The sequence below is a fragment of the Rhipicephalus microplus genome, chromosome 8 (genome assembly GCF_043290135.1).
Source record: "Rhipicephalus microplus isolate Deutch F79 chromosome 8, USDA_Rmic, whole genome shotgun sequence".
Lineage (NCBI taxonomy): Eukaryota > Metazoa > Arthropoda > Arachnida > Ixodida > Ixodidae > Rhipicephalus > Rhipicephalus microplus.
The window spans coordinates 127,440,812-127,463,334 of NC_134707.1; the positions used below are offsets into that span (position 1 = coordinate 127,440,812).

The 22,523-nt window shown below is 47.3% G+C and overlaps 1 protein-coding gene across 1 annotated transcript in view; it reads right to left on the reverse strand.

Annotated features, from left to right (window-relative positions):
• LOC119164561 (17-beta-hydroxysteroid dehydrogenase 13) overlaps positions 1-8,323 on the reverse strand; it is a 61,863-nt gene extending 53,540 nt beyond the window's left edge. Inside the window, exon 1 of the mRNA XM_037416782.2 lies at positions 7,920-8,323. Coding sequence (XP_037272679.1) covers positions 7,920-8,147 — 228 coding nt within the window. The 5' untranslated portion in view covers positions 8,148-8,323. The remainder of the gene's footprint in view (positions 1-7,919) is intronic.
• Between the last annotated feature and the right edge of the window lie 14,200 nt (positions 8,324-22,523).

Genomic DNA, 22,523 nt, shown 5'->3' on the forward strand with positions numbered 1-22,523 from the left:
TGATCCGCCCTCACATTGCCTTGGATCTCACGGTGCCCTGGCACCCAGCACACTACAACATGTTGTTTTAGTGTGTAGAGTGTGCACAAAATGGAGTAAAGTGAGACAAGGACCGGGTTTTTTTTTTGTTTTTTAGGTCTGTGCAGAGCCGTTACCACACTGAGGGAGTCTGTATATATTACTGCTTTTTGTATTTGTAGTTGTTTGATGTATTTAGCTGCCACAAGTATCGCGTAAGCTTCTGCTGTGAAGATACTTGTGCTTGGATGTAGAGGGCCAGCATCCGAAAAGGATGGGCCGACAGCAGCGTAGGACACAGAGGAGTTGGACTTGGAAGCATCTGTAAAGAACTCAGGACGTGTGTATTTGTGTTGAAGTTCCAGGAAGTATGTTCGGATATGGGCAATAGGTGCATGTTTTGTAACTTCTAGAAAGGACACATCGCAGTCTATGGTCTGCCATTGCCACGGTGGCGGATATGCTACAGGAGCCATTAAACTGTGTTCTAGTGAGACTACAGTTTCCTCGGCTAGACTTTTCAGGCGAACTGGGAAGGGCTGCCTCATCGAAGGCCTGTTTTGAAACAGAAATGAGCTCGACAAATCATTAATAGTAGAGTATGAGGGGTGCTTTTTATCTGCTTTCACCTTAAGGAAATAAACAAAAGACATATAAGTTCTCTGCAGATGAAGCGACCACTCATTTGACTCAACATAAAGGCTTTCTACGGGGCTGGTGCGAAAAGCACCCGTAGAAAGGCGGATGCCCAAATGGTGCACGGGGTCCAGCATCTTTAAAGAACTTTGAGTTGCAGACTGATAAACAACGGCCCCATAATTTAAGCGGGTGCGAATGAGGCTTCGATACAGATTTATGAGGCATTGCCTATCACTACCCCAAGTAGTACGTGACAGCACTTTTATAACATTCATGGCTTTTAAACATTTTGTTTTTAAATTCTTGATGTGCGGAACGAAGGTCAGCTTGTTGTCCAAGATTAAGCCTAAGAATTTATGTTCGGCTTTGACGGACAGACGTTGGCCGTTCAGTCGAATGTCAGGTTCAGAGTGCATGCCTCTCTTTCGAGAGAACAAGACACACGTGCTTTTTTGTGGGTTAAGTCGAAATCCGTTTTCATCTGCCCATTTGGAGACCTTGTTTAAGCCCAGCTGAACCTGCCGCTCACACATGGCCAAGTTGCATGACTTGAAGCAAGCTGAACGTCGTCGACTTGTGTACAATAGAACATATTGCGGGGAATGGACAAGTGCAAAGAATTCATTTTAATAATAAAAAGTGTGCAACTAAGCACACCACCTTGTGGCACGCCTGTTTCCTGGAGAAATGTTTGGGAGAGCACACTGCCCAGACGGACACGGAATGTCCGGTTTGACAGGTAACTTTCGATTATATGAAACATTCTTCCGCGCACACCAAGGTGGGACAGGTCTCTTAGAATTCCGTAACGCCATGTAGTATCATAAGCCTTTTCGATATCGAGGAACACAGAGAGGAAATATTGTTCATGGACGAACGCGTCTCTGATCTGTGCCTCGATACGAATAAGGTGGTCTGTGGTGGATCTACTTTCTCGAAACCCGCACTGAAATGGGTCGAGCAAATTATTTGTTTCAAGAAAATGTACAAGTCGGCAGTTTATCATTTTTTCGAAGACTTTGCACAAGCAGCTTGTAAGTGCTATAGGCCTATAACTCGAGGGTAAAGAAGGGTCCTTGCCCTCTTTCAAAATGGGAATAACAATAGCCTCTTTCCAGGAGGTAGGAATAGTGCCAGAAGACCAAATAGCATTGTACAAAGTAAGGTTTTTCGGGTTTCGTTTCGTAGGTTTTTTAACATTTCATACATCACACGGTCAGAACCTGGGGCAGAAGTACTGCAGGAGTTTAGAGATGTTTGGAGCTCAGCTAGATTGAAAGCTTGGTTATATGCCTCGTATCTAGTGGATTTGTGTTCGAGTTTCTGCTTTTCTATTCTTGTTCTGTATTTTTGGAAAGTGTCAGTATAGTGGGACGAGCTGGATACCTGTTCGAAGTGTGCACCGAGGAAGTTTGCCTGATCTTCCAAGGTATCACCCTGAGTGTTTACGAGTGGAAGTGTGTATACTTGTTTTCCTGCTATCCTACCGACAATGTTCCAGACTTTAGCCTCCTGTGTGTATGAATTAACCCCTGATAAAAACTTCTGCCAGCTTTCTCTTCTGGCCTGCCGACGCGTTCTCCTGCCTTGAGACTTTATTTTCTTGAAGGTTTCAAGATTTTCGGCTGTCGGTGAGTTCCGAAGCAGCCTCCAAGCTCTGTTTTGCTGTTTGCGCGCGTTTCGGCATTCAGAATTCCACCATGGCACACATCGTTTTCCAAGGTGTCCATCTGTTTGTGGGATGCATTTTGTTGCAGCATCAATCAAAAACGTTGTGAAGTAGTTCACAGCAACATCAATGTTCAAAGTACAGATGTCATTCCAACCTAGACAAGCGATAGTATGAAACTGTTCCCAGTCGGCTCTGTTTATGAGCCACTTGGGAACACGTGGTGGACACTCAGTTACTGTCGTTGTGCTCAAAACTACGGGGAAGTGGTCACTTCCGTACAGATTACTGACGACTTTCCACTGGAGTAGAGGCACAAGAGATGGAGATACTGTGCTCAGGTCTATGGAGGAGTAGGTGTTATTAGCGAGGTTATAATAGGTTGGTTCTTTTCGATTTAGGAGACACGCGCTCGACGAGATAAGGAACTGTTCGATCAGTCGACCTCGCGCGTCATACCGAGAGTCTCCCCATAGCCTGCTATGCGCATTAAAGTCTCCAAGGAGAACATAAGGCTCCGGAAGTTCATCAATTAGAGAGTGTAAATCGCGTTTTTGGAGCTGATAGCTAGGAGGAATGTAAATACTGCAGATTGTGATCAGTTTATCAAAAAGAACCGCTCGAACAGCCACTGCCTCAAGGGGTGTTTGGAGTTGTAAGTGTGTGCATGCTATTCCTTGATTCACTATGATGGCAACACCTCCGGATGACGTCATAGCATCAACACGGTCTTTTCGGAAAATAACATATTTACGAAGAAAATTTGTGTGTTTTAAATTAAGGTGTGTTTCTTGTACACACAGCACTTTTGGCGAGTGTTCATGTAAGAGTTCTTGGATGTCGTCAAAGTTTCTGAGAAGGCCCCTGGCGTTCCATTGTATAATTTGAGTGTTCATGGTGAATGTGAAATAGTGCTGTGTGTACGAAAAGCGAGTGGCTGCTTAGACGGGGAGTTTGAGTTCACTTAACAGGGCCATCACCAGGCCCTGTTATTTGCTTTTTTGTTTTCTTGGCGCGCTCCAAGGAGCCACGCCGCTCTTTCGGCACCAAGGGTGCCGATGTATCCATTGCCTCCTCGGAGGCACTGGATGCCCGCACATGCGGGCTGTTAGTTCGAATTTTGGGCCTCGCCTGGTGAGGGGAGGCCTTGAGACCCGAAGACTCTGGAGTCTCCGGTCTCTGTTTGGGAGTAGGCGGTGTAGCCTGGGCTACAGCCGCCTTGGGGGCAGGTGCCACAACCGCCGGCTCGGAATGCGCGGGCCGGAGGGGTGGCGAGGGCTGGTGCGGCGGTGCCCCCTGACGCGCCGCATCAGCGTATGAAGGTCCATAGAATGGAGCGACTCTTCGCCGCGCTTCCTTAAATGTAATATTCTCCTTCACCTTCAACGTAATTATATCTTTTTCTCTTTTTTCCAGTATGTGCAGGAGCGTGAATATGCGGCATGGTTTCCTTCGCAGTTTACACAGTGTGGCGATTGTTTGCAGTTCTCAGACACGTGGCCTAGGACTCCACATTGTGCACAAGTCTGGCGACCACGACAGGTTTTGGAGCCATGGCCATACCTCTGGCATTGGAAGCAACGACGAGGGTTTGGTATGTATACGGCCTGATAGATGTCTTCGTGTACCCGGTTTTAATAGATTCCGGTAGTTTACTGGATGCAAACGTGAGTATTAAGTGTTTTGTCGGTGTTTCCTTATTATCTCTTCTGATGATGATTCTCTGTACATTAGTGACATTTTGGCTCTACCACCCCTCCAAAATTTCAGTCTCAGTCAAGTCAATTAAGTCCATGTCAGATACCACTCCGCGAGTTGTGTTCATTGACCTATGTGGTGTAATGGTTATTGGTATGCCACCGAAATCTGAAAGACGGTCTAGCTTTTCAAATTGCTCTTTGTCGCGGATTTCGAGGAGAAGGTCTCCACTAGCCATTTTGGTTACCTTGTATCCTGTGCCAAGAGTTTCGGTGAGACATCTAGAAACTAGGAAAGGAGAGACGGTCCTGGCTTGCTTTTCAGTTTTTTCACAGTGGTTAACATGAAAGTGAGGATATGTTTCTTTTGGCTGGTTGAAAAAATTTATAGCATCGGTGCGTACCCGCTTTAAGCCGGTACGATCAGACATTAGGGGGAATGCTCCATGCATGCCTTTCTTATTTTTGTTCAGCAGCGTTGGCGGCCACCCACCACGGAGCCCAACGAGGGGACGCTACAAGTTTGCGGATGCTGAAACCTGCAGATGCCAGCCGTACAACGCCACTATAACCCAATGCGCCTAGACCAAGGTAGGCTATTTGCACAGGGTTAACCCTAGCCGCCAGGAAGTTTGGAAGTAAACGGAAGAGAGTAGAAGACAGGACAGATAAATAGTGAGAGATAAAGACGAAGATGTAGAGAGAGAGAGAGATAGGAAAAGGCGACTGCCGATTTCCCCTGGGTGGGTCAGCCCAGGGGTGCCGTCTACGTGAAGCCGGGGCCAAAGGGGTGTGTTGCCTTCGCCGGGGGGCCTTAAAGGTCCAATCACCCAGCGTCAGCTCAACCCCCAGGATCCCCTTTTCCCCGGACACGGCAAAGCCACGCACGGCTAGGCGTGGGAGGGAGTAGAAACTCACCCGTTAGCTCGGGTCCGTGGTGTCGCTACACACCAAACGCCTACTTGCGCAGGCGCCCCTGCGGGTCCGAAGTTTCGAGAGTAAGAACAATAAATTCTTCAGTTTTCGCCAATAAAATAACAAAAACTGGAAGAAAAAGCTGAGAATCAACCTTACTAGTTCCTCTCCCATCTCACGCACACAAGAACGCAGTTTCGTTAGTTGACAGCTCTGCAAATCAGCAGCATTATTAAAAAGGTAAATGAACTTGAAGCGAGAAGTGAACGAATTGAAAAACAGGATTATGAACAACAATGTAACGCATTTTTATTGTGAATATAGTTACTAATACAACCTCACAAGAACACATGAAGCAATGTCTGAAACCGGACTTTGGAGTATTAAATACTTACGGGAGAGAAACTCCCGCAAACACAAACGTTTGCCCGCAAAATTAACATTTGGATCCCATTTTGTGAATTTCAAGAAAAGTAAACTCTGAAAACACAAAGCCCTAGATATAAGTGACGACTAGTAACCAGCAACAAACGAAAAACATCACTTAGTCACAAAAAGCAGGAGTCACCGACCCTTGTCTGTCTTCTTTACTTGACAGGAGATATGACACCATCGCGACTACAATGAGAGAGGAATAGAGAACTAGTGGCTCACATTTTTATGGTTATAATCATCTAAAGCCTACAGACAGTGAAAAAGATACCGTACGTTGAAATCAACTGTTGTGTCCACCGCATGGTAGGTATATTAGTAAGAAAAAAAAAAGACTGGTCACACCGACGAAAAGAGTCATCGCTGGCGGAAAAACTAGGAGCAAAATGTCACGCACTCTCCATAACTGACTTATGGGTTCGTTTATGTAACTGACCATAGACCATTTATTCTATTCTGTCATTCCTTTCACCTTAGAACGTCATTTTAACCCGAAGTCGATTCTTTATTTCAGCTCGTCATTTATTCAGTAATGTTATGGCTGCTTCAACTGTCATACGTAAGTGAACTGAAGCGTCCGGAAGGCTACGTTGTTACTGTTTGCTGAACGAATGTTAGTGTTTGTTGAACGAATAGAAAAAATTCATTCTTATGGTGATTTCCTTGCTCCGCTTTCAGTAGAATATGTCTCTTCAGAACCCTGTACGGTTATACATCATAAGGTTTTGCTTTTTACTTGTAAGGTTCGCTTTACGAGTTCTTCGTTAGTGCACATTTTGGTAAACTGAACAACATCAATACGCAAATGAAAATACTAGGTCACTTTTCAGGCCACAACAACAGCAGTACGCTATGTGTAGTGTAACAATGTAGCGACGGTGACACCTGTCGTTCAATTAACATTCTTTGATGACTGCGTATGCGAAGAGATCTCGCGTTATACGCGTCAACATCGACAGCTGCTCTACATTTAAATGAGGAACGCCATGTATCGTTCGAGTAATATACAAACCAATGGGACAGATTGCATGGTGGCAGCTGCCATGCGTGCTGTGTTGAACTCTACTTCGTTAACATGGTGCAACAAGAAGACAGGGACTTCGTCTAACTCGATCAGTTCACCATTCTTCCCAGAAATCCGCACACCCTCACATATATCGCTAAATGATCTATAGCCCATGGTCTATTTATCTTAAGGCACAATTGCAATAGACATTATGCGATCTTTATATATTGCAGGAGCTATATTACCTCAATTCGTTTCCCTGTGCACGAAAATAAGGCATAAAAGTGTGCGGCGAGCAAACCATATAACTTTTGACCGATAATAAAAAAGACACGAGAGAGAAAAACAATTTTTCTCCAATCTATGAATTACTAATTCACAATTACATAATCACCACGCTTGTCGGGAGAACACTCTTGGTATAGGCTAAAAAAATCACCAAAGGAAAATAACAATGGTCACACTACCTCGAAATTTACAAATGATAATTTTTACCTTAATTTTTCAGTCCATTAACAAATCAGTGACGTAGAAATGGACTATATTAGAGTTCTCTGAGTACATTTTATTATTATAAATAAGTAATAATTTCTCTTCAGTGTCCCTTTCAAATATGCATACTGGGGGTTTTTCAGTCGAATGTGCGACCTCATTCAAAAAACGCCCAGCGGAAAGTTGTCACTAGCGGTATCTCAACGTAAGCAGAAGTTCAAACACACGAACGATTTCACATTTTTTGACTCCATTGCAGTGCGGTCAGCGCGGCATGCGGAGCATGAAAACTCAACTGAATAATCAGCAGTGCAACATCTTATCCGCTGCGCCTTATCAGTAGCACTTAATGAAAAATTACAATAAGCGAGAGGCCCATGCACCCATTGTGTTAGGCTTTATAAAAGTTGTGGTACCAAAGCTTGGTTCGGTTTCCTTACGGTCGACTATTAGGTGCATAAACAACAGCCATGTGCGGGATGGCGCTAAATTCCAATTGTCAGCCTCCGAAGTATTCCTTTTATGCAGCATACGAACACGAACAAGGACGTTCGTGCCATGTGTTCCTTGTAAGCAACATCGGTGATCTATTCCAGTATTGTTGGCAATTAAGCATGTGTATTTCATGCTGTTCAAGTATGTATGGCTTGCGAAAGTAATTCATGCAGTCTTCGTCGTTCTTGCACTTCTGTTTATACGATGTGATAACAACTTAGTACACACATAACGCACCCGACGAAGTTGAACTCAACGGTGCTGGTAATTAACACAGAACTGAAGCGCATTCTACATTCAGAAAATGTCACGACGACGCTTCTTTGCGGAAATAGGCGAGCAGACCTGCTGCTCCTGTTAGCTGAATGGAGTTTGTCAACAAGCATGGCCACAACAGCGCGAACGCCTCACCGATACGACGAACGTGCATAATGAGGCACGAAACATGCACGCCGACTATGCGTATCGCACTGACGTATGCGCGTCATCTCGCCTGCTTCGCACCAGTGCTTGGCATCTTAAGAACCGGGTCAGTGGGGCCGAATACACTTCTCACCTTGTGTATGTCGACGAGGACGACGCGGGCGCCCAGACGGGCGAAGCGGAGCGCCAGTTCTCGGCCAACGCCATGCCCGGATCCCGTAATCAAGACGACCTTTTCGGCAACCGACTTCGGTGGCGCCGACGCTGGCCAGTGAACCATCCCGCGCAGCGCGATCCACAGGCACTGCACGTTCAGGAGCACGAATTCGAGCAACACGAGAACGAACTCGCCGAGCGTCATGGCGTTGTTTGATCCTCCAAGGATTCGCGTCGTCTGCTACAGTGCCCGCTCAAGTACTTTCTGCCTTCCCGAATCGACACGCCAGGGGTGTCGTCCGCTACCCTCTGCAGTAGATTCGCTGAGTGTATTCGGCAGCGAGTGCAGCTGAGCTCTCCTCTTCAGCGCGGACGACGGCGATGTTTTGCGGACGAAGCGCCGGACGCATCTCGAACCGGGAAGCCATGTCGTTCGCCGATGCCGGCTCGCTCTCGGCCGCCGCGCGGTGACCTCCTCGCAAGCCTTGCCCTGCGAGGAAGCGGAGGAGAGAACCGCAGAAGAATCGGGGTCATGACGTCACGTTACGAGCCAACGCCAAGCCGCTGCCGATGCTTCCGGGAAGTGACGTGCCTGCGAGGAGGACACACGCTTTTACGCGCGCCTATCTCGCCCTCTCAATAAGAGTCCACGGGCCTTCCTCGCGAGTTGAAGTTCATCTGCTACCAAAAGCGGTCTGACGGCGTGCGCAACATGAGGCGCCTTGAGCAACGGGAAAAGAACGGCTGAGCACGTAGTCCGTTTTCGCTTCGCTTTCGATGCAACGCTTCGGCAGGGGTCCACGAACGGGAAGCCGCTGTCCAGATGCGGCAATACTGTGGGCTGCAAGGGGGCTACTCGCGGGTCGACAAACGTTCCTTCGCGTTTTGTCCTCCGCCGTCTCTGAAGCGGTGGCCCGCTAGCTGCCGCGCGACGAAAGTTTAAGTTTAGAAATGAGGAAACAGCCGAATGCGGGCGCAACCTCTGCCGGCTGATAAATGCTGTGCGTGACCTTGTCGGCGATGTGTGGCCGCAGCTGAAAGGCGCGTGCACTCAACGACGCGAAACGCCGAGTGTCTGGAGCGACGAGTGGATCTGGTTGACGTCTCTGATGTTTCGTTCACTGTCCTATCTCCTTCACCTTTATACCTTCATTATGTTATTTACATAAATTAGTATACTTCTTCTAAGCAGTACCATGGAAAGTACAACTGAATACTTTTGTGACAGGCCAGCTCTCCATTTTGTCTGTTAAGAACTGCACTGCAACATTAAACTTAACTTCATATCGATACGAGATTCAAATGGCAGGGAAACAGCCAAAAAGCTACAATTTGGCTTCACAAGGTTTAATTGATTATGTGTCGAAAAACATAAATGAATACATGTAGCCGATTTATGCACAGTTAAAACAGAATATGAACAAATAATAAGCGAAAAACCTAAATGCACATATTGACGTTTTCTAATGTTTGCACAGGTATTTTATAAAAGTTTATACAATTTTATTTACTGAATAAACACGTCGTAAACTAGAAATCACCATTAATGAACAAAGTTCATCACTAAACCACTTCTTACATGAAAGGAGATTCACTTCAGACTTAAATGAAGACGTCGTTGTGCAGGTGCTACTTAAAGTGTACACTCATAAAGAGGAGTATGATTGGCATGTGCGAACGCCTAGATAAAAAGAGGGTAGGTATGGCGGTTTCTCTGCAAAGCTTTTCAGCCCGTACGAGACGGAGCACAAAGCCAAGGACACAAACAAGCGCTGCCTAACAACGTAAGTTCACTGAACGAAATTTCAACAACCTAGAAAACCAAAGCGCATACGCAGAAATTACCTGTAATCAAAGAACTCCTACAACTTTCGTAGTTCACAAACTCTCGGCTGCTGACTCACACGTCGTGAGATCGAATCCTGGATGCGGCACCTGTATTTTCGATGGAGGCGAAAATGCTGTAGGCCCGTGTGCTCTGATTCCGGTGCACGTTAAAGAACCCCAGGTGGTCGAAATTTCCGGAGCCCTCCCCTACAGCCTCTTTAGTAATGATATGGTGGTTTTGGGACGTTAAACCTCACATATCAATCAATCGTAGAAAAAAGAGCTGATTGTACCAGGAGTTTGTAAAAACTCTGAAACCCGCGGACCTCTTGTCTTTCAAAAAATACCAAAACTTCTTAAATAAGTTTTTGAGAAATGCTAGAAATAGCCATTTTGAAAACGTCTTAATTAGAGCCGGAACCAAAATTGATGTCGTATGACGCGAAGTGAAAAGAGTCTTCTTCCCGATTGTCACAGGCAGCAGGAGCTAGAGCTGACGATTGGTAATAACGTCGTAGGTAGTTAGCTAACACATTTAACAAGCACTTTACGTCTATAAACTATAGTACGCATGATATAAATACCACTTATTGTCTGGGTAACCCTAACAGACACACTGCGTTTTTTGAACCTGTAACGACAGAGGAAGCATACAAGACGTTTATGTCGTTGAAGAATAGTACATCACGCGATATTAGTGGACTTCAAATTCGACTGTTCAAATATGTGCTTGACCTTGTGGTATAGATGCTTACTCACATTTTTAACATCTGTTTATCTAATGGCGTCTTTTTATATATTCCACTAGTATGCCAGTAAACACACTAGTTTTCAGTACACACGCGTTAAGATATATATATATATATATATATATATATATATATATAGTAAATGAGATCTAACAGGCAGTAATGCCAAGGAAGTTATTGGAACAAATGGAATGTAAATAAGAAGACAGAAAAGTGTCTGAAAAAATAACCAGCCTTGACTAGGAATCGAACCTACGACCTTCGAATAATGCGTTCGATGCTAGCGCGCTCGAGAGCATCGAACGCGTTATTCGAAGGTCGTAGGTTGGATTCCTGCTCACGGCTAGTTATTTTTTCACACCCACTTTTCTTTCTTCTTATTTACACTCCATTTGTTCTAATAACTTCCCCAATACATTTCTTGGCAGTACTGTCTGTTAGATCTCATTAGTGTGACAAAAAACGAGCCCTTAGGTATACACTTCTTTCCCCTATATATATATATATATATATATATATATATATATATATATATATTGTAGCGGAGCCTCCGAACTCTGAAATGGGTCGAACTTTTGAGTACCTCCTAGTGGGGCTACCCAACAAGGACGCCGCTCGCGCTGAGAGCCCGTGCTTGGCTGTGACTGTCGCCATTGTATATTCTCGCTCGTTGCCGGCTAATAAACGCCCTAACAATTTGGTGGAAAGTGCTGCGATCCCCGTCTATGCCTTTGGAGCTACGATCACGTACCCTGCCATCTACTATGTACCACGACGCTTCTCAGCAAGCGCCTCCTCCAATGCCACCCCCTTGTTCCGGTGTACCCAGAATCCGCGATCCACCCATCTTCACTGCGCTGATGGCACGGACGTGGAGGAATGGCTCGCCATTTACGAGCGCGTGAGCGTCCCCAACAAATGGGACGAGGACGGCAAGCTGACGAACTTGGTATTCTACCTTACGGGTGTTGCCAGTTTGTGGTACAACAACCACGCGTCCGATTTTGCCACCTGGTCCGATTTTAAGACCACAGTCATCAACGTCTTCGGCCGCCCTGCTGTTTGCAAGCTGCAAGCCGAGCAGCGCTTACGTGAACGTGCTCAGGAGGCTGGTGAGTCATTCACCAGCTATATTGAAGACGTCCTGGACCTATGCAACAAATTAATCCCACCATGTCTGAGTCTGACAAGATCCCAAACATCATGAATGGCATTGACGATGATGCCTTCACGATGCTGCTCGCCGAAAACCCCGGCACAGTGGCTGAGGTCATCACACTGTGCCAGAGCTACGAGGAGCTCCGCCGGCAGCGTTCGATTACCCGACGCTCCCTACCACGAGCTGCAACGCTTGCTGGCTTGGAGGGCAGTTGTGACCAAGTGGCGTTAATGGCAGACCTAAAGTCTTTCATCCGTGAGGAAATCGCGCGTCAGTTCTCGCTCCTGCCCTTTGCCCACCAACCGACTGTTCAACAATCGCCTACTATCCTTCTCCCTCCCATCCGTCGAGCGATTGAACAGGAAATAGCGGAGGTAATGCCTGCTTACCACCCCCAACAGCCTCCGGCTGCTGCGTCCCTGAGTTACGCGCAAGTGGTCGCCAGGCCACCCCAAGTCGTTCAAGCACCCGCCCCTCTGACCTACGCTGAAGCTGCTGCACGACCTCCGTCCGTTGCAGCGGGTATGCCCGCTACGTATGTTGACGTAACCCCTCAGCCTCAGCTTCAGTCCACCATGCAGCCACCGTTCCGTCCATCAGCCCTTGCGACATGGGTGAGACCTACCCCGGTGAACAGATGGCGCACACCCGACAACCGGCCCATCTGCTTTGCCTGCGGTTACGCCGGTCACGTGGCCCGTTATTGCCATCGCGTACAGCCGGCTCCAATTTCTTCACCTGTTGCTGGCCAACTGAGCCGTCCTTATCGCGAAGAACCGCCGTCTATGCCACCTCGATCTCGCCCAGGGCCATCTCGAAGATCGCCGTCTCCATGACGTCGTTCCCTGTCCCCCATGCGGCCAAGTGCGGCTGCTCATGAGCGGGAAAACTAGTCGTCGCAGTCCCCGAGGCAAGGACTGCGACGCTATCGCAATGTGAAAGCCCTCAGAGCAGCCCCTCGAATGTCATTGACGTGCTTGTGGACGGTGTTTGTGCGTCGGCTCTTATTGACGCTGGAGCTGCCGTATCAGTTATGGACGAAAAACTTTGCCGCTTACTTCGAAAAGTGTCGACGCCACCTTCTGGGTTCTCCCTCCCTACTGCAAGTTTGCACCGTATTCATCCTATAGCAGGGTGCACAGCTCGCGTTGTCATCCAGGACGTTCTGTATGTCGCTCAGTTCATCATCATTCCGGCATGCTCTCATGACGTCATCCTCGGATGGGACTTTCTCTCCCGCCATGACGCCGTCATCCATTGTGCCGCCGCTGAAATTGAGCTCTCGCCCTTCTCCCATTTGACGCCAGAAGACAGTCCCTCGACATTGGGCAAGATTCTAGCGAAAGACGATACAACAGTGCCTCCAAACTCGACGACGGCTGTGTCTGTCTACTGCGCCGGTCTCTCCGACACCATTGCACTTGTTTCGCCATCTGACCGCGCTTGCAGCAGAAAAGGGCTGCTAGTACCTTTCGCGACCGTGCAGGTCAACCAGGGAAACGCTGCTATTTTTGTAACCAACCCGTCCCCGTACGCTGTTACCTTGCTTCGAGGGGAATGTCTCGTTAGAGTGGAACCAGTCGACGATGCACAAGTCCTGGACGTACCCGATGACACGCGCGGTCCCAGGTCGTGTACCATCAATACTGTTTCCACTTCTGATTCGTCATCTGCTGATGTATTTGGCCCTTCCATCACTGACAACCTTACGGCCGTACAACGTTCGCAACTTCTGAACCTGTTGCAAGAATATCGTTCTTTTTTCGATGTCGGACGAAGTTCTCTCGGTCGCACGTCCGTTGTTACGCATCGCATCGACACTGGTCCCCATCCACCTTTACGGCAACGTCCATATCACGTGTCGCCTGCTGACCGTCGAGTAATTAATGATTAGGTTGACGATATGCTCCGACGCGACGTTTTCGGCCCTCGGACAGTCCATGGGCGTCTCCTGTTGTTCTTGTTGCGAAGAAAGACGGTTCTGTGCAGTTTTGTGTGGACTACAGACGGCTCAATAAGATCACTCGCAAGGATGTTTATCCACTGCCACGCATCGATGACGCGATTGACAGCCTTCATGGAGCCGATTTTTTTTCTTCTCTTGATCTGCGCTCGGGGTACTGGCAAGTACCCATGGCTGACGACGCTCGACAAAAAACCGCCTTCGTCACGCGAGACGGCTTGTACAAGTTTAACGTCATGCCGTTTGGTCTATGTAATGCACCTGCGACCTTTGAGCGCATGATGGACACCGCTCTGCGCAACTTGAAATGGTACACGTGCTTGTGTTACCTCGACGATGTCATTGTCTTTGCTCCGGATTTCTCCACGCATCTCCAACGTTTGAAAGAAGTTTTCGCACGCGTGGGCAATGCCGGCTTGCAACTAAATCTGAAAAAGTGCCGCTTTGCAGCAGGCGAACTCACCATACCGGGGTACGTCGTGTCCAAAGACGGCATTCTTCCTTATCCTGCCAAGCTTCAGGCCGTGGCCGAATTCCCCAAACCTGCATCTGTCAAAGAGCTGCGTAGTTTTGTGGGCCTGTGCTATTACTTCCGACGCTTCATACGAAACTTTGCCACGATCATATCACCGCTGACGAAGCTCCTTGGAAGTAACGGGCCCCTCAATTCGTGGTCATCCGAGTGCGACGACGCCTTCGCGAAGCTCCGCCATTTGTTGACGTCGCCTCCTATTCTACGCCACTACGACCCTACTGCCCCAAACGGAGGTGCACACGGACGCCAACGGTGTAGGCCTCGGCACTGTCCTGGCGCAGCGAAAACCCGGATTCCCTGAGTATGTCGTAGCATATGCAAGCCCTACGCTCACGAGAGCCGAGACAAACTACACCGTCACGGAGAAAGAGTGCCTGGCGATCGTCTGGGCTCTTACAAAGTTTCGACCTTATTTGTACGGTCGCCCATTCGATGTCGTCACCGACCATCATGCACTATGCTGGCTTTCATCATTGAAGGATCCCTCAGGCTGTCTCGCCCGTTGGGCTCTTCGCTTACAAGACTACGACATCCGTGTGCTGTACCGCAACGGACGCCAGCATGCGGACGCTGATGCCCTCTCACGCTCCCCTCTACCTCAAGACGGCGTGCCCTGCTCAGTAACCTCAATTGCTGTATCTGCCGTCAATGTTGACATCCTCGCTACCGAACAGCGAAAGGATAATTGGATCGCCCCGCTGATCGACTTGCTCTCTGATCCGTCCGCAACACCATCCACGCGTGCCTTGCATCGTCGAGCTCACCATTTCGCCACCCGTGACGGCCTCCTACACCGACGCATTTGCCACTGTGATGGCCGGCAGTGGTTACTCGTCATACCCCGCAGTCTGCGGTTGGAGATATGTGAATTTTTCCATTCTGATCCGCAATGTGCGCACTCTGGAGTATTCAAAACTTACCACCACATTCGACAACGCTACTTCTCGCACGGGATGTACCGCTATGTGCAGCAGTTCGTTCGCTCTTGCCTCACTTGCCAACGCTGTAAATCGTCAGTCAACATGTCGCACGCCAGTCTGCAACCGTTACCTTGCCCTGACCGTCCCTTTGGGCACCTAGATATCGATTTGTATGGACCACTCCCTCTGACGTCGGCTGGTAACCGCTGGGCCATCGTTGCCATTGACCATTTAACGCGATACGCCGAAACCGCTGCTCTCCCTGCGGCTACTGCACGCGATGTTGCGTCCTTCCTGCTGCATCGATTCATACTGCGCCACGGACCACCCCAAGAGCTTCTCAGCGATCGAGGCCGTGTCTTCTTGTCGGAAGTCGTCGAAGCCATTCTGACGGAGTGCCATTCTGTCCACCGCAAAACTACTGCTTACCACCCACAGACGAATGGCCTCACCGAACGCTTTAACTGCACCCTCGGCGACATGCTTTCTATGTACGTCGCAGCCAACCACACTAATTGGGATAATATACTGCCCTTCGTCACCTACGCCTACAACACCGCCCCTCAGAGCACGACTGGTTTTTCACCTTTCTACTTGCTGTACGGAAGGCATCCGTCGCACACCATGGACACGATACTCCCGTACACGCCTGATCCATCTGAGTGTACACCTATTTCCGAGACAGCCAGGCTTTCTGAAGAGTGTGGCGAGCTTGCCAAGACTTTTACGACGCAAGAGCAAGAGCGGCAGAAGAGTATTCGTGATGGCTCTACCACTTCTGAGCCCACGTTCCTTCCTGGTGCGCTTGTAAGGCTCTCGATCCCGACCTCTGTAGCTGGCCTCTCTTCCAAACTACGTCCCAAATACGAAGGCCCCTACCGTGTCATCGAGCGCACCTCACCGGTCAACTATCTGATTGAACCCGTTGAACAATCTTCGGACATGCGCCGCCGTGGGCGAGACATCGTCAACGTGGAGCGCCTGAAGGCTTATTATGACCCGCTCATAGTAACAAGCTGTTAGGTCGCCAGGCGGCTCCCTCTTCGACCTCGGGGTAATTGTAGCGAAGCCTCCGAACTCTGAAATGGGTCGAACTCTTGAGTACCTCCTAGTGGGAATACCCAACAAGGACGCCGCTGACGCTGAGAGACCGTGCTTGGCTGTGACTGTCGCCATTGTATATTCTCGCTTGTTGCCGGCTAATAAATGCCTTAACAATATATATATATACATATATATATATATATTTATATATAATTATATATATATATATATATATACATATATATATATATATATATATATATATATATATATATATATATATATATATATATATATATATATGCAGCCTTTTGTTCCTTGCCCTTGCGTTTTCTTTTTTTCAACTTGTAAACAGAAAAAGCGAAATAAACTTAAAACCTGAAACTTGAGACAATTTAAAAGACACAGACGCCTCAGACATGCAATCTTCTCCTGCATCTTGAATAAAGTACGCTTCCGCGAGGTCCCACGCCCATCTATTTCAATGTTTGTGCGTGATGACAGTGTTATCGAAGAATGGCCTATAGATTCACGCGCCCCACAATATGTCGCGAGGTGGGACGTCAGCGTTCTCTTTAAGGTGCTATTGTGCTGTCGAAGTCTTTCATTTATTTATTCACCCGACTGGCCTATGACACTTTGCCGCAGGAGAGGGGCATCTATAGACCATATCAACAGTGCAGGAAACAGTGTGAAGGGTGTTCAATGCTTAACCGTGCCCCCACAGCTGATGTTCCTCCAGCCATGTTCTTAATCACACCACAGGTTCAATTGCCTCGATCGAAGAAACGAGAACACTGACGTCAAAACTTCTTATTGTATTCTCAAACCAACGAGACAGCCAGTGCACATTAGACATCACAGCATATCTCCTGGGCTGATCATTTAGTTAACCAGTTACCACGTGAAGGGATCTGTACGTCTTGGTCAATCTTTCAGTGGCCGACACAAGATCATATTTAGTCGATCAACTTGCTGTCGAAAGCTATGCTGTTAATCGTGCTTGCAATTATTTTTCCAGGCAGAATGTAGGAAACTTTTGCGATAGCATTCTTAATATTTTAAAATGAGTGAATATATAAGGCAGCAGAGACCTCCTGGAACGTGATGAGAAACACCAGCAAACATGGTCACTTTTCAAAAACAAACGGACGTCCACAAACTGCAAATGATTGTTGCAAGGTAAGTCACATGCGAATCTCAGCTCAAACGCCTTTTCCTTGAATAAATTCATAGGAAGGAAGGAAAATAGGAGGAAAAGAACAGCAGGGAGCTGAACCAGCCTATAGACAGCCGGTTTGCTACCCTGCGCATGGGAAGGTCATGTGGGACTTGAAAGATAGAGAGGAGAGAGGAAAGAAAGATAAACATAGCTCATTTGGCAGCGCACACGCGCACAATGCGTCATAGTCGAGTCTTGTCTTTCACGGTGTATGACATTGCTGTTACAGCCGCTTTTTCAAGTCCGTGTCACGTGTGAATTTCAACAGAGCTTTTGTCGCCTTCTCTTGCAATGTCTTCTCTCGGGTACTTGAAAGAATAGTGTCCACAGACATTTGGATGTTGTCGATGCACGCAAGAATGGACGCCAGCGACTGTCTCTGGATGTCATACAACGGACAGTCGCACAGGATGTGGTGTAGCCTGTCTTCGCGACGACAGGCATCGCAGAGAGCGTTGTTGGCCATTCCTATAACAAATGAATAAGATTTTGTAAATGCCACTCCTAGCCATAAGCAATGAAGAAGGGTGGCTTCTCTTCGGTCGAGCCCAGTGGGCATGCGGAGAGCCATCAAAGAGGACAGGTGGTGTTGACGATTTGTCTCGTTGGTTGGTGGGCAACATAGTGAAAACGTGATTTCACGCGCAAGTCGTCGAAGATTACTGGCAGCATCGGTTCGCGAAAGTGGTATGGCTTTTTCTCGTGTTTCTTCAAGAGCTGCACGCGCGGCAGTATCGGCATGTTCGTTCCCTATGACGCCGCAGTGACTTGGCCGTGTTGCGGATCCCGGTAATGAGTCGTATCCCACCACTGCCAACCAGTTGTTGCGGATCCCACCGCTGAGGACCCGTTCCTGCAGACCGGGGTCTACCCGGCCTCTTGTGGTAGCGTGGTGTAGCTTCCGGTTGGGGAAACGAACGCTTACAAGATAGGGATACGAAAAAAAACAAACAGGTTTATGGCACTATTTACAAATATTTACAGCATAGAAAGGTTGAGAGTTTTCACAAACCACGAACGTGGTGGTTGAACCATTACACAGTTCACAGCAACGTCCCGCACTCTGCGGCGTCGTTATAAGCCCTGTCGGGCTCCTCCTTCTTGAGTGGAACACCAATCGCACACACACAACAGGCGAGGGGTACGAGTATACACGGCCCACGTGAACATCCAATATTGAGTCGTGATCACTGCAGTACAAGGTGGCGCCAGAGGGGCTCTTCTTCGTCGTGTGTGTGCCGCTGGTCGAGGGGTCCCAAGCTCCTGACAGCAGACATCAAACGGTCCGCCGATTTGTCCGCTCAATTAGCAGGGCAATTTGTGGCGGCGGCCGCGGTTTCTTCCAAGGAAGATGCTGTCTTTGTTGTCCTCTCTGGAACGGCTTACTGCATTGTGGTGACACGACGTCTCATCCTCCTGCTAGCAGGGACAATACCTGGCGGGCATAGGCAGCCGGCCAGTCGGCTACTTGTTTGAGGATTAAAAGAGCGCCGCTCCCCCGTCAGCTCTGGACGCTAGTTCCGAGAGAACTGGGGTTCCAGGCGTGGGAACGCTGCCCGGCTACGCTTCTCAGCGACAGCATGGCGCCTACTGACGACGGTCATAACAGCTTCCTCCTCGCCAGATAGGTCACGGAGGGCAGCAGTCACTGCTGCTGCTCGCAGTGACGACGAAAGGGTCCGTAGGTGAATGCCAGGCTCTGGCCCCCGCTTGTGGCCTGGTCTGGGTAATTTTCGAATCTTCGACACTGTTTCTGAAACTCGACCTCATGCAGAAGCAAGCACTCGGCCCCCTTCGAGCAAACCAAGCCAAAATAGGGATGGCAAACCAATTTTCTTTACTAGCTTTAACAAAAAGCTCACACTCAAAACTATCAGGACTCACTTGTGCTGAGAAACCAAACGTGCTACCTTAAACCTTCTCATAATAAGGTGCACGACAAAAAAAAAACTAAAATATCAATTTTGATACATAAAGAGCACCCCAGGATGGCTTAGAAAGAGCGGCTGAGCTCATCAACGTTTCCATTCAATTTGCCCTTTACCTAATGCCAAAATTATATTTTCGAAGAATCAAGCTCTGCCTCACAAGGCGACTGTTCTTTTATGTCACGGTTTGCAGCCAAATAAGGGGAAAATGGTCTGTCCCTACTTTAAATTTAGCACCTCTGAGATAACACTGCAACTGATGAATGGCCTACACAAAGCAAGCGCATTCATTTCCTGAAGCGCAGTACGTTATCTCACCAGAGCCCAAATTCTGACTCAAGTTGAACGCATCATACTCGTTGCCACTGTCGTCCTGACATAGAATGGCTGTCTCCCTCTTTTCATCGCTGACTGCTTTCATTGGTTCTGTCCCACTGAGAGCATCGGTTCGGTTCCGGATTCAGCGAGCGCTAAGATTGTCCTAACGTCCGTTTTTGTTTACGTGTACCCATAACCGTATACTATTGAGACAATAAGCTCACCAGCCTCTCGAAAGCTTAACCTAAGCTGTGACCTAATGGTCTACCTCAACGGTTAGGGAAAGCTTGATGATCTTCTCATGGTCACTCGATCAATCCTTCTTCAAAGAAGGCAACAACAAAAAAGTAACAAGCACTGCCTTCTAGAAGGTTTGTTCGGTGAAAGTTACCAGCCTTTGCTAACGTCTTTGATTAAAAAAAAACACTGAGTTCTTCGGATCGTTTTCAACTAATCCAATTCCTACAGCGCTGCAAAATGCACGGCCCTACTAACCAAACGCTAAAGCCTTCACAGTTGGTCTAATTATTTATCCTTACGTTACGTTTCAACACTCCGTGTACAACACAACTAGTTCTAGGTGCAATACTCATCAAAAGCACCTCACAACAATTGCATAGGTTTTATGCTAAAACCATGCACCAATGGTTCTCAATTCTCATTGCGCGCAACGACAGCTCCACAGTGTCGCGCCAAACTTACATCAGTTCCCGTAACCATTGGGTCTAGGTGAACATCTTCCTGAAATGCTCATTCACGTCACATCAACATGATAGTGAAGGCATACGACATTGCACTAAATCTATGAAACAGTTGAAAAATAACGAATTTTCGTACTAATGATTCAAGCACTTCTAGTTCAGCGGGTTTCCTTCGGTAAGCTTTACATCAAATCTTGTAACCTATACAAAAAAAAACGACTCAAATATGAATCTCCAATGTTGCACAAAATAACCATATTTAGTACGCACGTGCAACAATTACTCAAACTGACCGTGCCTCCTTTTCTACACTTGATTCGCCTGAATCGCACACGATAGGGTCATGGTCCCGGCGTTTTTCGAACACGCCAGAGGCTACAAAATGCACTAACTCTAAGCAGTGCACTGCCGTGACACCTCATTTTCCACTTCGGCCTGTTCCCCTCAGGACTTTGAAAGGGATGCCAGAAGCAGAGGTGAAACCTGCGCCATTTTTCTTTTGTGGTCTTGCCTACACGGTATTTAGCCACTCTGCGATTTCGACTTTCACCCAGAAATCAGAAGAATCAGAAATGCTTTTATTTTCCAACGAAATTGTTGGGGGTCATTCAGGCGAAAAGCTGCATAGTACAGCTTGAATGTGCCTGAAGGCCCTCATATGGCAGCAGTAACACTAAACCCAACATTAATACAGATGTTTAGCATATGTCCAAATATAATACACCATTTTAATTGAAACTAGGAACTTGCAACATGTTGAATAACACTAGTGACAACCCACGAACACATGGTACTTAAAAATAACATAGAAATGTAATACATATGTGAGAAGAGATGTGACAGTACATTGTGATACTTAAGAAACAATAGTATTCTCAACACTAAGAAAATCACTGCTATAAATTTGACTATGATGCACAATATGATGATACTTTGTATATTGAAGCACTGAGCGCGAAGTAGATAACATAACAGAAATGCGAAAATACGATGTCCTTTATATGTTCATTCCGATTTACAAAAGTATTGTCTAACTTGTTTGCGAGTCAAAGTAATCGGATTAAATGTTTCCCTTTGCAATTTATTTACCAACGAAGGCAGGCTATGTCGTAGTGACTGCATAAGATAATTTGTGCGTCTGAATGGTACTAACCACCTGTCTTGGCTACGAGTACGCGAGCCACTTTTTTGTATTCGAGTCGTGACGTATGTTTTAGGAAGGATTTGATATTGTTGGAGTCGAAACAAAATGAATATAAAAGCAGGTATTCCTAAAGATTTGTTGCACGTACTATATTATGTTTTTGAAAAAGTTGAGCGCTAGGATGAAAATAGGGTACATTGGCTATTTGTCGAAGCGCGCGTTTTTGAAGTTGAAGAAGTGTACGAATATTAGCTTTCGTGGTGGTGGCCCATACAAGCGCACAATAGTGAAGATGCGATTCAAACAAGGCGTAATATATTTGCAACTTCACCTTCTCAGGAAACAAATGCCGACAGCGAGACAGCACACTAGCGGCAGATGACAACGATCTTGATATTAGTTCAACGTGATCGGTCCAATTCATGTGTTCTGAAAACGCAACGCCTAACACTTTGTATTTCTTCAAAATTTCAATGGGAGCACCGTCTAAGAATAATTTTTGATTGGAACAAGACTGGCTGCCTTTCCCCTGAACAACATGGCTTTCGATTTTGAGCTGTTAATTGTTAGAGCATTATTACGAGACCACGCCGAGAGATTAGAAAGAATATTGCGAGATTTTTGCGACAGATCCTCAAGTTCATGGCCAGAGACAAACAAATTTGTATCGTCAGCGTACAGCACAATGAATGCGTCACTAACAATTTCAGCAATGTCATTTACATAGACATTAAATAAGGTCGGTCCCAATACGCTACCCTGCGGTACTCCCGATTTAATTTCGCGATATGAAGAGCAGAAGTTTTCAATAGCAACGCACTGAGTCCGCCCGGAGAGATATGAGGATTTTAGTCTGTCCGGCACTCCGGTACGTTTTTGCGTATACCGGGTTGCCGGAGGGCGTAAAGCCGGATAGCGTTGAAACGAGCCTTTTGCACTTTTAGCCCGTGCCGCCCAAAATACGTCCAAAAAATGCCCCCGACGCCTTCGCGGCTGTGGCCGCCGCATGTGCGTATGCGCAAAGTAGAAAGTCTTCACAATTACTGACTAAGTTTGAAAATAAAAAAAAAA